This window comes from Vitis vinifera, chromosome 13, assembly GCF_030704535.1.
Source record: "Vitis vinifera cultivar Pinot Noir 40024 chromosome 13, ASM3070453v1".
NCBI lineage: Eukaryota > Viridiplantae > Streptophyta > Magnoliopsida > Vitales > Vitaceae > Vitis > Vitis vinifera.
Window position 1 is genome coordinate 26,003,262 of NC_081817.1, and position 12,927 is coordinate 26,016,188.

The 12,927-nt window shown below is 33.5% G+C and overlaps 1 protein-coding gene across 1 annotated transcript; it reads left to right on the plus strand.

The window, feature by feature from the left end:
• The first annotated feature begins 327 nt into the window (after positions 1-327).
• LOC104877920 (sugar transport protein 8-like) lies at positions 328-2,594 on the plus strand. Its single transcript, XM_059742103.1, has 4 exons — positions 328-529; positions 791-1,110; positions 1,372-1,998; positions 2,104-2,594. The coding sequence occupies exons 1-4, from the start codon at positions 412-414 to the stop codon at positions 2,557-2,559; spliced, it is 1,521 nt and encodes a 506-aa protein (XP_059598086.1). The 5' UTR covers positions 328-411; the 3' UTR covers positions 2,560-2,594.
• Positions 2,595-12,927: the final 10,333 nt, after the last annotated feature.

Genomic DNA, 12,927 nt, shown 5'->3' on the forward strand with positions numbered 1-12,927 from the left:
AGAGGGGAAATTTCTTGAAGTAAAATAAGGGGACTTAAAATTAAAGCATCGACCCATCCAACCTAATATTTTCCACACTCCTTAATTAAATCGCCAACAACCTATTTAAAGAAAAACTACTTTGTAACTTTTATTTTGCCACATAAAGATCTTCAAAATCCCCTCTGGTCCCAACTCACAACTTTCGTGTCAGCATTACCTGTCTAATTTATCCAGAGTGTCTTTTAACAATTTTAGAAAATTCTCAAATTAGTGAAATGCTTGACTATAAAATTCACACTTCTGGATTTGTAATCTCGCTCATTCAATTTTCCCACTCTCTTTGTATCTCTTTACCGTGAGTTGAACTTCGTGTCTTTTGGTTTTTCCTTTTATGTGGTGTGATTGAGTTTATTATTGAAAAAGGCAAAGATGACAAAGATCGAAAAGGTTGGTAGCTTTGAATCGAAAATCACCGTTTATGTGGTAGTTTGTTGGGTTCTAGCGGCCTGTGGAGGCCTGATGTTCGGCTACGACATCGGAATTTCAGGTGCAAAATGCTTGCATGTGTTAAGTAATTCATTATTCCGATTTTATTTTATTTTTATGAGCTTTCTCTTGGTAATCTAAGGCGTGCCCTTGAAGATGATGGTATAATCCAATTCCAATCCTTGGACGTTTTTCAAGTTGTCAGCATGATCCTACAATGAATGAGTCGTTCAAACCACTGGATGACAGTAGCGATTTTTAAATCATTGAAGATGTAATCCAGCAGCTTACGTTAAAATCATTGTTGTCATGGGTGTGGCAGGTGGAGTGACGGCCATGGATGACTTCCTCATCAAGTTCTTTCCGGCCGTTTATCAAAGAAAGCTTCGTGCGAAGGAAGACAACTACTGCAAGTATGACAATCAATACCTTCAGCTTTTCACATCTTCACTCTATCTTGCTGCTCTCGTTTCCAGCTTTGCTGCCTCAAAGATGTGCTCCAAATTGGGTCGAAAGCCCACGATTTTCGTGGCATCTGCCTTTTTCTTGTGTGGCAGTCTCTTGAGCGCGGCCGCTCAACGAATTTGGATGATCATCCTTGCCAGGGTTCTTCTAGGTGTTGGGGTGGGCTTTGGCAATGAGGTATTAATGTTGCACCAGTTACAACAGTTTTTATCATCATCCTTCTCCTTTTCGCATTAAAATCATCAATTTTTCGCGCACTACTGCTTTAAATTGTCGTAACTTTCGAATCATAAATCGAAATTACGAACCGTTTTTTTGTTGGATTCACATCGTCGAGATTTTCGATCATCAAATGCTAGGCATTGCTTTGAAGGTATGAAACACCAGCGTGGACTGCTAATTATAACTAATTACATCAACATCTTGAAAATTTTGTAGGCTGTTCCTCTATTTTTGTCGGAGATTGCACCAGTCCAGCATCGAGGAGCTGTAAACATTCTCTTCCAACTCTTCATTACAATAGGGATTTTGTTCGCAAATTTGGTAAACTATGGCGCGTCCAAGATTCATCCATGGGGATGGAGACTGTCTTTAGGCCTTGCATCCCTTCCGGCTGCCTTCCTATTTGTAGGCTCTGTGGTCATCATTGAAACACCGGCGAGCCTGGTCGAGCGTAATCAAGAATCTCAAGGGCTATCGACGCTTAAGAAGATAAGGGGAGTAGAAGATGTTGATGCGGAGTTTGAACAGATTAAAATGGCTTGCGAGGCAGCACGAGAGGTCAAGGATCCATTCAAGACACTCATGAAGCGCTCTAGCATGCCCCCACTAATCATTGGCGTTATGATGCAAGTGTTTCAGCAGTTTACGGGGATCAATGCTATCATGTTTTATGCACCGGTTTTGTTTCAGACCGTCGGGTTTAAGAATGACGCATCTTTGTTGTCCTCTGTCATCACCGGACTTGTGAATGTTTTCAGCACGTTGGTCTCGATCTATGGTGTTGACAGGGTCGGGAGGAGGAAACTGCTTCTCCAAGCTTGCGTCCAGATGTTCATAAGTCAGGTGATGTATTGAATTGGCATAACCCTGCTTTTTCTTAAGTTTTCCAAGTAGCCTGTTCACATATTGGTATTGACCGTGGATCATTTGCAATGCTATATGATGCAGACTGCAATTGGAGCAATCCTACTAGTTCATTTGAAAGGTTCGAACTCTCTGGACGAAGGACTAGCAGGGCTTGTAGTGGTGCTAGTGTGTTTGTTTGTTATGTCCTTTGCATGGTCATGGGGTCCTCTTGGTTGGTTGATACCCAGCGAAACTTTTCCTCTGGAGATAAGAACTTCCGGGTTTGCATGTGCAGTGAGCTCCAACATGCTCTTCACCTTCATCATTGCTCAGGCATTCTTGTCGATGATGTGCCACATGCGTGCCTTCATATTTTTCTTCTTTGCTGCTTGGATAGTGGCCATGGGGTTGTTCGTGTTATTCCTGTTGCCCGAGACAAAGAATGTGCCGATTGATGCCATGGTTGAGAGGGTGTGGAAGCAGCACCCGGTCTGGAAGAGATTCATGGATGATTATGACGGTAAAGAAGACGTAAAAAATGTTGGGATGATCATATGACGATTGCACAGAAAAATATTTTCTTTTTCGCTACAAATGTGGGACGACTCATCCAAAAGAATGTTTTTGTTCTCATGCATGGGTAGAGAGCCCTTTATCAATCTGAATGTGAATGATTGTATATACAGTGTTGCAACCATCACTACTAAAAAATAATGTATTGTATCACTATTTATGGTGTCACTTTTAAAATAATGATATCATATGACTTAAAATCCATAAAGGTGAGACATCATATAAAAATTTTCAATTAAGATAGGTGTTATTAATTTTAAGTTTATAGTGTCAGTTTTCGAAAAGTGATACTATATAAAATAAATTTTTTAAAATATTATAATTTAATGGGCCCACTTTGAGAATAATTATAGGATATAAAAAACTCATTGTTTCGATATACCCACAATCCAAAAAAATCTCGTTCCATAACTTTAACAATAATTTTCTTTTACGTCTTCTCGTACTTATAGTTAACACAAAATTGCTCTTCTCTATTTTGAGGATTCTTGGGTAATCCAAAATCTCTTAGATCTATCATTTTCATTTTATTTTTTTTATTAATATCAAAATCTTTATTAGCACAATTGATTTATATTCATTTATTTGATATATCTGTAATGTGGATTGTATAAATAATGTTTTTTTATTGAGTTGTAGGAAAGTAAAAATTAGATTTAACATTCCACCATATCTTCTGTTTCATTGTTAAATCCATAAACCCCAAAATGAATGAAAATAAGATAAATGAATAATTTTTTTAATATCCTTTATACTTAGAATAAGGGATAAACATTTTACCATATCAAATTTTCTTTTGATCTTATAAGAAATTTCCTTTAATGAGACTTTTTGTTTGTTTTTCTAGAAATATTATAGTATATTGTGATGAGAATATGTATCAATGATATTTGAAAAATAAATTTTTAGAAAATTATTCTTGGTATTGTCATCTCTTACAAAAGGAAAAATAAAATAGTTTTCGTATCATGTTAGAGTTAGTTTGAAATGTTGGAATTAAAAATGATAAATTAATTTTATGTTTTTATTTATTAATGTAAATGAATTGTTTTTTATAATTTATATAGGAATGAAAATTTTTATAATCATAAAAATGATCAAATCTTATATTTTGATTTTTTTTTTAATTATTTTACATGGTATTATGGTTAATATCTTATCTTATTCTATTCATATTTTTTCTATTCTTAAATATGTTTTTTGTCTTTTGTTTTTACCTTCTTTCCTTATTGTTTTTATACACGTTGACCAAAATTTAGAGTAATTTGAGATTGATAATAAAATTTCCCTTTCAAGGTTAGAAAATGTCTATAAAATCCTTTTATTACATAAATTTTTTCAATTCCTTCCATAAAACTCTTCATTTTTTTTTCTTTTTAAGAAGATGTTTTATAATTTTCTTTTGATTTTCTCTGAAATTTCCTTTAATCAAACTGTTTGTTTATTTTCTATGTTTATTTTCTAAGAATATTGTAGTATGTTTTGGTGAAGATATTGGTTGGTCATATTTGAAAAGTAATTTTTGAGAAAATTATTCTCAATATTGTTATCTCCCGCAAAAGGATTCTAAAAGTATATTTTATTTTTACCTTATTTTCTTATTGCTTTTATATGCAATTACCAAAATTTGGAGTAATTTGAGATTGATGATAAAATTTTTCTTAAAAAATGTTAAGAGAAAAATTAGTATGAAAAAGAATTAAAGAACATTTCATAAAAATTATTGATTTTCAGTCATAACTCCAATTGATATTTATTTTTTCTAATTAAAATAATTAATAAAAAAATTGGATATGAAAAATATGTTCAAATAAAAATAATAAAAAATTAAAAACATCGAAGGAAAAGATATTCAATATTTTAAATTTTTTACTTGTATTATTCTTTAGATTAATAAATTATCAAACATCTTTTTCAAAAAAAAAAAAAAAAATGAAGAAGAGGAAGAGTTTTATGGAAGGGATTGGAAATTTTTTTGTAATAAATGAATTTTATGAAAATTTCCTAACCTTGAAAGGAAAATTTCATCATCAATCTCAAATTACTTCAAAGTTTGATCAATGCATATAAAAACAACAAGAAAAGAAGACAAAAATAAAACATATTTTTAGAATCCTTTTGAGGGAGATAGCAATATTGAGAATAATTTTCTCAAAAATTATTTTCCAAATATAACCAACCAATATCTTCATCACAACATACTATAATATTCTTAGAAAATAAACAAACAGTTAATTAAAGGAAATTTCATAGAAAATCAAAAGAAAATTATAAAACATCTTCTTCAAACAAAAAAAAAGTTTTATGGAAGGAAAATTTATATAATAAAAGGATTTTATAGAAATTTTTTAACCTTGAAAGGGAAATTTCATCATCAATCTCAAATTACTCTAAATTTTGCTCAACACATATAAAAACAATAAAAAAAAGGTAAAAACAATAAAAAAACATACTTTAAAAATAGAAAAAATATGAATAGAACAAGATGAGATATTAACCATAATACCATGTAAAAGAAGAAGAAAAAAAATCAAAATATAAGATTTGATCATTTTTATAATTATAAAAATTATCATTCCTATTTAAAATTTTAAAATCAATTCATTTACATTAATAAATAAAAATAAAAATAAAAATAAAATTAATTTCTCATTATTAATTCCAACATTCCAAACCAACTCCAATATTATATGGAAACTATTTCATTTTTACTTTTGTGGGAGATGACAATATTGAGAATAATTTTCTAAAAAATTATTTTTGAAATATCATCGATACATATCCTCATCACAATATGCTATAATATTCCTAAAAAACAAACAGAAAGTCCCATTAAAGGAAATTTCTTGTAAGATCAAAAGAAAATTTCATACTGTAAAATGTTTATCCCTCATTCTGAGTGTGAAATATATTAAAAAATAATTTATTTATCTTATTTTCATTCATTTTGGGGTTTATGGACTTAACAATGAAACATAAGATATTGTGGAATGTTAAACCTAATTTTTACTTTCCTACAATTCAATAAATAAAAAAAAACTATTTATACAATCCACATTACAGATATACCAAATCAATGAATTTAAATCAATTGTGCTAATAAAGATTTTGGTATTCATAAAAAAAAAAAAAAATGATAAATCTAAGATTTTGGGTTACCTGAGAGTCCACGAAGTAGAGAAGAGCAGTTGTGTGTAACTATGGGTGTGAGAAGAGGTAGAAGAAAAGGATGGTTAGGGTTATGAAATGAGATTTTTTTGGATTGTGGGTATGTGGAAACAATGAGTTTTTTTATATACTATCATTATTCTCAAAGTGGGCCCATTAAATTATAATATTTTAATTTTTATTTTATATGGTGTCACATTTCAAAAACTAACACTGTAAACTTAAAATTAATATCGTCTATCCTAATTGAAAATTTTTACATGATGTGTCACCTTTATGAATTTTAAGTCATATGGTGTCATTGTTTTAAAAGTGACACCATAAATTATTTTTGTAGTAGTGCGGGGTTACAAATTTCAAAAAAAGAATCAAATTTCTTCAAGATTACACACGTGGGTGATAAAGAAAACGTTAAGAAAGAGGGAGAGATTGTCCTAGGAAAAAAGACATTAGAGAGTTGTGAGAAAGAAAGAAGAAAGAAAGAAAAAAAAAGAAAAAGAAAAAGGAAACGAAAAGAAAAATCAAGGAGAAGGCGTTTGAAGGAGAAAAAAGAAAGGTTGGTTATTTTATCGGCTAGAGGAAGGAATGCAACTTACTTAAAGCCTAGTCAACACGATTTCGGAGGAGTTGTTACAAGTATGGTTGTCGTAAGTTTCTAGTTCATTTTGATTACCATGCATTCCTTCTCATTTTTTTTTTATTTTTATTTTTTGCTAATCTTTTGATTTCGTTTGTTATTTGGTGTGGACATTAACAAACCTTCCTGTGATATCTTTGAATTTGATGCACAAGAATCACGCTTTTGCCCACTGTTTCTTTCATTTGTTTTTGGCCATTTGATTAAAACATAAAAAGGGACCTGATTCAGTAGTTTGTTTGCTTGCTTAGCACTTCTTGGGTTAAACTTTGTTTTCTATTTTCTGTTTTTGTTTTTCTCTCTCTATTCGTGGAGGCCATGGGGTCAGAATTTAAAATCCATTAGGGGGATCATGTTATTGCATGGAGTTCGAGGAGACTTAGGGATGTTGGAGAATCTGAGATGGGAGAGGACATCTTTTGGTGAGCATTTTTTTGGAGACGAATAACATTGAGACTTTAGCTACCAAATAATGAAAGACACGGCTTGAGGACTTTGGAGATTAAAATGATTCTCTATATGATGGCATGGAAGGAAGAAAGGGAGGATCTTAAGGTTTTGACTAATTGCTACGTGAGGTACTTGAGAAGAGAACCAGATTATTGTTAGAAACTTCTAGAACACACCATTAGTAGCCATTTTTTCCACATGAAGAAGAAAACTCATTGTTGAATTGCAGGTTGTTAATGGGGGCTTGAAAGGTTTAATTTAAATGCAAGTTGTTGGCCATGGAGATGAGATGAACTTGTGGCATTAACAATTCAAATATGGTGGCTGCATCATGAAGGATATATGATTGAATAAAGTGAATGCAATATGGAACTTTTGTGGCTGAAAATTTATGGTGAATGAAGTTTAAAGATTGCTGAATTTTATTGGCTACAAGGAATTTCCTGATGGAGGCACGACTATGGATGGAGAAAATATATATATTTTTTTATTCACTGAAAGTGGAGTTCGATTCTTCCAATTGTGCTTGCTGAATTTTTTATCGTTGTTAGTGGATTCTTGGAGGCAGAATTTCGGTGGAAAATTAAGGGGAAATTGTGGCTCCATAAATGAAGATTCTTGTGGATGAAAATTAAGAAAGTTGTGGTTGCATAATGGAGAATTCTTGTAATTGTTTAAAGTGGATATAATATGGGAAGTTTAATGGATGAAAGTGGCCGCCATCCAATGGTTTTCTGGTGGCTGAATTTTTTATTGCAAAATCAATAGAAATGCAGCCATGAATTGAGACTACAAGTGGATTATGGCTGCATGCATGCGTCCATGATTCCATAGCTGAAAATTCAGTGTGGTTCAAGTGGAATTGTGGCTGCATGTGTGCGTAATTCCATGGCTGAAAGTTATTTATAATTCAAGAGGAAAAGTGGTTATATATGTGTATAATCTAGTTGTTGAAATTTAAAGTGAGTTAATCGATGCACATGGCTTGAGTTTGGCAACGTGAAGACAACATCAATTTCAAAAAAATTTGAGGTAAGTTTCAAAAGTTGTTAAATTTTAATTTTAGTTTTTAGATTCATCCTATTTGACTTATGTGTGGCTTTAGTATTTTATTTGATTAATTTATTTGATTCCATGTCATTATCATTGATTCCATGTTATTTTGTCCATATATTGAGTTTGTTCACGTTGATTCTTAATTGGTCCAATTTTAGATCATATTTTTTCTAGAGTTTACTAGTTTTAGTGAACTCGTGTTATCATATTCATATTTTTTTTAAGCTTATTAACTTTAGTTTTGATTCATCATATTTAGTGTTTTTTTTTTTTTAAATTTTGTTGCTTAATTTTGTTAACCTGATGTCAATATTTTCATGTTCTAAGTTCGTTTGGTTTTGGATCCATCGTATTTGGTTTGCATGTTTACTAGAATTTTAATTGATTAGTTTAGATGATCTCATGTTATTACTTTCACGTTCTAGGCTTGTTAACTTTAATTTGCTATTTATCATATTTCAGTTTACAGTTTTTTGGGTTTTCGTAAATTAATCTAATAGATCCCATGATACTAAGTTTATGTGTTCCTATCTTAGTTTACTTGCTTTTGGAATTTTGGTTATTTTTTTTATTGATCCCATGATATTTAATTTGTAGTTTGAGTTAAAAAAAAATAATTGTTTTGAATCGAATCTTATTTATTTGTTTTAACATTTCTTGATTCAATAATTCAAATAGAATATTTGTTTGAGTTGTAATCCTTTTAAAATTATCTAATTGGTTTTTTTGGATTGAGTAAAAATCATTTTTTCTTTTTGTAAAAATAAATTTCCTTCCATCATCAATGAGACTCCTTGATTTCAAATGAAAGGTAGCAAAAAAAGTGATCCAAGTTGATTTTCTCTTGTTCTCAAAACCATTTGAAGTTATAAATAAAAAAAAATGTCTATTTTGTATCAATGTTTTGGATTTATTGATTCACATGGTTCCTTTTGCTTTCCTAAAATCATTTTTCAAAGGAATTTAGATCATTTAAAAACTTTTAAAGAAATCCATTCTAGATTTTTAGGACAAAGATCTCATTTTCTTTTTAAAATATGCAACTTAGTTTTATCCAAGTTGTACTCTTTTTTCTTGGTTTTCCATTTTTTTTTTTCTTAACATTTGTTTGAACTTGTGGTCCCAAGCTAATGAGAATACACAAGTTAAATTTATGGATATTGAATGGGGACTTGATGGAACCCCAACATAAAAGAATCTTTGCAAAACTCATCTTTGCTGCCACTTTTGCTATTTGTTGTAATCATAACCATTAATTTTCTCTAGAAATTTGATTACTACTCAAAAAGTACTATTTCATAGCTTGTAATTAACTCTTATAAACACTTTGAGTAGTAGTTATCACCTTTTAACCCAATTAACATATTAAGGACCCTTGCAATCAATTCTAATCAAATTGTGTTAAGTTTTGGTGTTTTGATAGCTTTTTGATCACCAAAGCAATCCGTGATTAAGGAGAGTTATTTGGAATTCATGGAAAAGCAATGGAAAGCTCAGAAACATGAAGAACCGAAGCTTTGAAGTCCTTTGCCATAAGCAGATCCGGAACGCAAGGAGTAAAAGATGTCCGGACAGGATGGCGGTGGAAGTCAATGATCCGGACAACATATCTGGATAGGATATGCTATCGTCTGGGTGTGATGTTCACGAGTGCCGTGTGCTTCTCCCTGAGGGAGTCCGGATAGGAGAGCGCGCCACATGTCCTCTTGGGGAATCCGGATGGAGTTGATTCGGATAGCCTTGCGCGCTCCGTGTCATCGGGGAGAGGGGTCCCTACACTTTGCACACGCAGACGGTCCCCTTTGCGCAGCATAGCTCATTCCACCCAAGGAAGAATTCTATCTGGCCGGCTTTCCACCTTCTCCGGATATTTCATATCCGGAATTCCGTGTGCCGATATTTCATATCTGGAATTCCGTGCGTCGACATTTCATATCCGGAATTCCGTGCGCCGACATTTTACATCTGGATATCTCATAGCCGGATGGGAGAGGAGGACGTTTCAACTTCTCCGGTCAGACTTATCCGGATCCTCTGATAGCGCTTATCAGGAGAGTTTTTCTCTCAGTATACAGTGCCACGGTGTTCTCCTGAAGCTTCCTGATATTTCCGACCGACATCCTGAGATATTTTGCTTTAGATATTTGTTGTCTAAATCCCCAAAGTCTTCTTGTAACCCACCTATCATAGGATTCCTTAGTCTTTAAGTAAGAACAAAGGGGTGAATAACCTCATATATATAGTTTGTAATTTTCTTTACAGAAGATGATTATGTAATCGGCGGAAGAAAGAAATATATTTCACAGAGCACTTGCTCCATTTTTCCTTCATATAATTGTTTTCTTGTTAGTTTTCTTACTAGCCAAACAAGCTCTGAGGAAGTTTCCTCAGAGAATGAGAGGCTAGACTTTTAGTTCCTTGGAGTTAAGGTTGCCGGGAAAGGTTCCAAGTGCAAGAATTTATAGCTTTGTGGTTTCAGCCATTAATGAAAAGAAAGTGTGATTCTTTAATGATTTCTATGTTTTTAGTTAACTTAAAACACCTTCAATTCACTTGAGCCAACACTTGGTAAGGCACGTGATCTCTGTCCATGGAGATGCACTTGTTTATCTCTTGCGAGCTTTTGGGAAGTGACTTGGAGGTAGGATTTTCTAGAATTGCCAACACTTGGTAAGTTTTTGGACTCCAAGGAGACATCCATTAGTTATCTATTGCGAGCTTGAGAAGGGAAGTCCAAAGTTAAAGATCACCTTAAATGGCAAATGCTAGGTGAGAGGCACGAGCCATTGCAAGTTGCATCAGTGGGAGGGAATTAGAGCTGAAATCCATTTAAAGGATACATCTGTACAACACCGATTAGAGAATTGACTATATGTTAATTCTCTAATGCGAGGAAACGAACCAAATGACCGGAGCTCTGTTTTTGCATAAGGAACCTCCCCTGTGAACCTAAACCTCCAAGGAATGTTTTTCTTCATAAGTAATTTCCATTACTTTCTTTTTAGTTTGCTTTAAACAAAACCTCATTTAAACAAAGTTTGTGTTTTATTTCTTAAGCTAACCTTGAAATGAAAAAGCACCAATTTAACTTTGAATTGGTATCAGTTGAGAGTTGAAAACCCTTCCCAGTGAACGATCCTAGAGCCACTATGCTATATTAGCTAAAGCTATCCTAATGCATGGTGATATAGGTTATAAATTTTGTTGATCACTCCCTCACTCAAGGAGCACCAACTGGACATGAATCAGCTGAGACACCAATTGGGAACGAATCAAATGGCGCCGTTGCCGGGAAAGGTGCCAACTTCATATTGATATTATTTCAGGATACTTGGGGTTTTCATCACAAGTTTGGTGAATTTTCCTTCATTTTTTAACTCTTTTAGTTGTTTCTTTTACTCGTTTATATTTTAGCATAGCTTTTAATTTAGTTTTAGTTAATCGAACTCTTTTTGGTAGTTTTGTTTTTTGTTTTCCTCTGTTTTTGTTTTTCTTTCTTTGTTACAGTTGATACTAGTTGTGTATGCCAAAGTGGATACGAGATTGTGGAGGAAGGCTTGTTAAACTTGAAACACCTCATAACAAGGAGTTGGAAGTAATCTTGAACATCATGGAAACTACACCTGAGGATCAGCATAGTCACCATGATCATCAGGACAATCCCAATGAATTCAGATCAATGAAGGACCGTATGCATCCACCTCGTATGAGTGCACCATCATGTATAGTGCCCCCCTACAGAGAAGCTAGTGATCAGACCCCATATTGTGCCACTTCTGCCAACTTTCCATGGAATGGAAAGTGAGAATCCCTATGCCCATATCAAGGAATTTGAAGATGTTTGTAATACATTCTGAGAAGGAGGAGCTTCTATCGACCTGATGAGGCTTAAATTATTTCCTTTTACTTTAAAGGATAAGGCCAAGGAGTATCCGTACTTGGACTAATTTACAAGCTGAATTCCTCAAGAAGTGTTTTCCTACTCACAGAACAAATAGCTTGAAAAGGCAAATTTCAAACTTCTCAGCTAAAGAGAATGAGAAATTCTATGAGTGTTGGGAAAGATACATGGAAGCTATTAATGCTTGTCCTCACCATGGCTTTGATACATGGTTGTTGGTGAGTTATTTCTATGATGGGATGTCTTCCTCAATGAAGCAACTCCTCGAAACAATGTGTGGAGGGGATTTCATGAGTAAGAATCTTGAGGAAGCTATGAATTTCTTGAGTTATGTAGCTGAAGTCTCAAGGGGATGGGATGAACCGCACAGAGGAGAAGTGGGAAAGATGAAGTCTCAACCAAATGCTCTTCATGCTAAGGCTGGGATGTACACCTTGAATGAGGATGTTGATATGAAAGCAAAATTTGCAGCTATGACAAGAAGAGTGGAAGAGCTAGAACTGAAAAAGATGCATGAAGTGCAAGCTGTTGCTAAAACACCAGTGCAAGTAAAGCCATGTTCTATTTGTCAATCTTATGAACACTTGGTGGAGGAGTGCCCTTCAATTCCAGTTGCTAGAGAAATGTATGAAGAACAAGCAAATGTCATTGGACAATTCAAGCCCAATAGCAATGCTTCGTATGGCAATACTTATAACTCAAGTTGGAGGAATCATCCAAATTTTTCATGGAAGCCAAGAGCACCTCAGTACCAACAGTCGGCTCAACCATCTCAACCATCCCAACAAGCTTTAAGTCTTGAACAAGCAATAATGAATCTCAGCAAGGTTGTGGGAGATTTTATTAGAGAACAAAAATCCATCAACTCTCAACTCAGTCAAAGAATTGACAGTGTAGAGAATAGGATGGATGGGATGCAAAATGACTTATCTCAGAAGATAGATAATCTCCAATACTCAATCTCAAGGCTCACTAATTTGAACACAGTGCAGGAGAAGGGTAGATTTCCTTCTCAACCTCACCAAAACCCCAAGGGTATCCATAAAGTGGAAACTCATGAGGGAGAATCTTCACAGGTGAGAGATGTTAAAGCCTTGATCACTCTAAGGAATGGTAAAAAGGTTGAGTCAACAACACCCAA

Excerpts from the sequence above, each read along its gene's own strand:
- LOC104877920 (XM_059742103.1), top strand. The coding sequence starts at position 412 with ATGACAAAGATCGAAAAGGTTGGTAGCTTTGAATCGAAAATCACCGTT. Across the intron at positions 530-790 it reads CTACGACATCGGAATTTCAG|GTGGAGTGACGGCCATGGAT; the intron begins GTGCAAAATGCT and ends TGGGTGTGGCAG. Across the intron at positions 1,111-1,371 it reads GGGTGGGCTTTGGCAATGAG|GCTGTTCCTCTATTTTTGTC; the intron begins GTATTAATGTTG and ends AAAATTTTGTAG.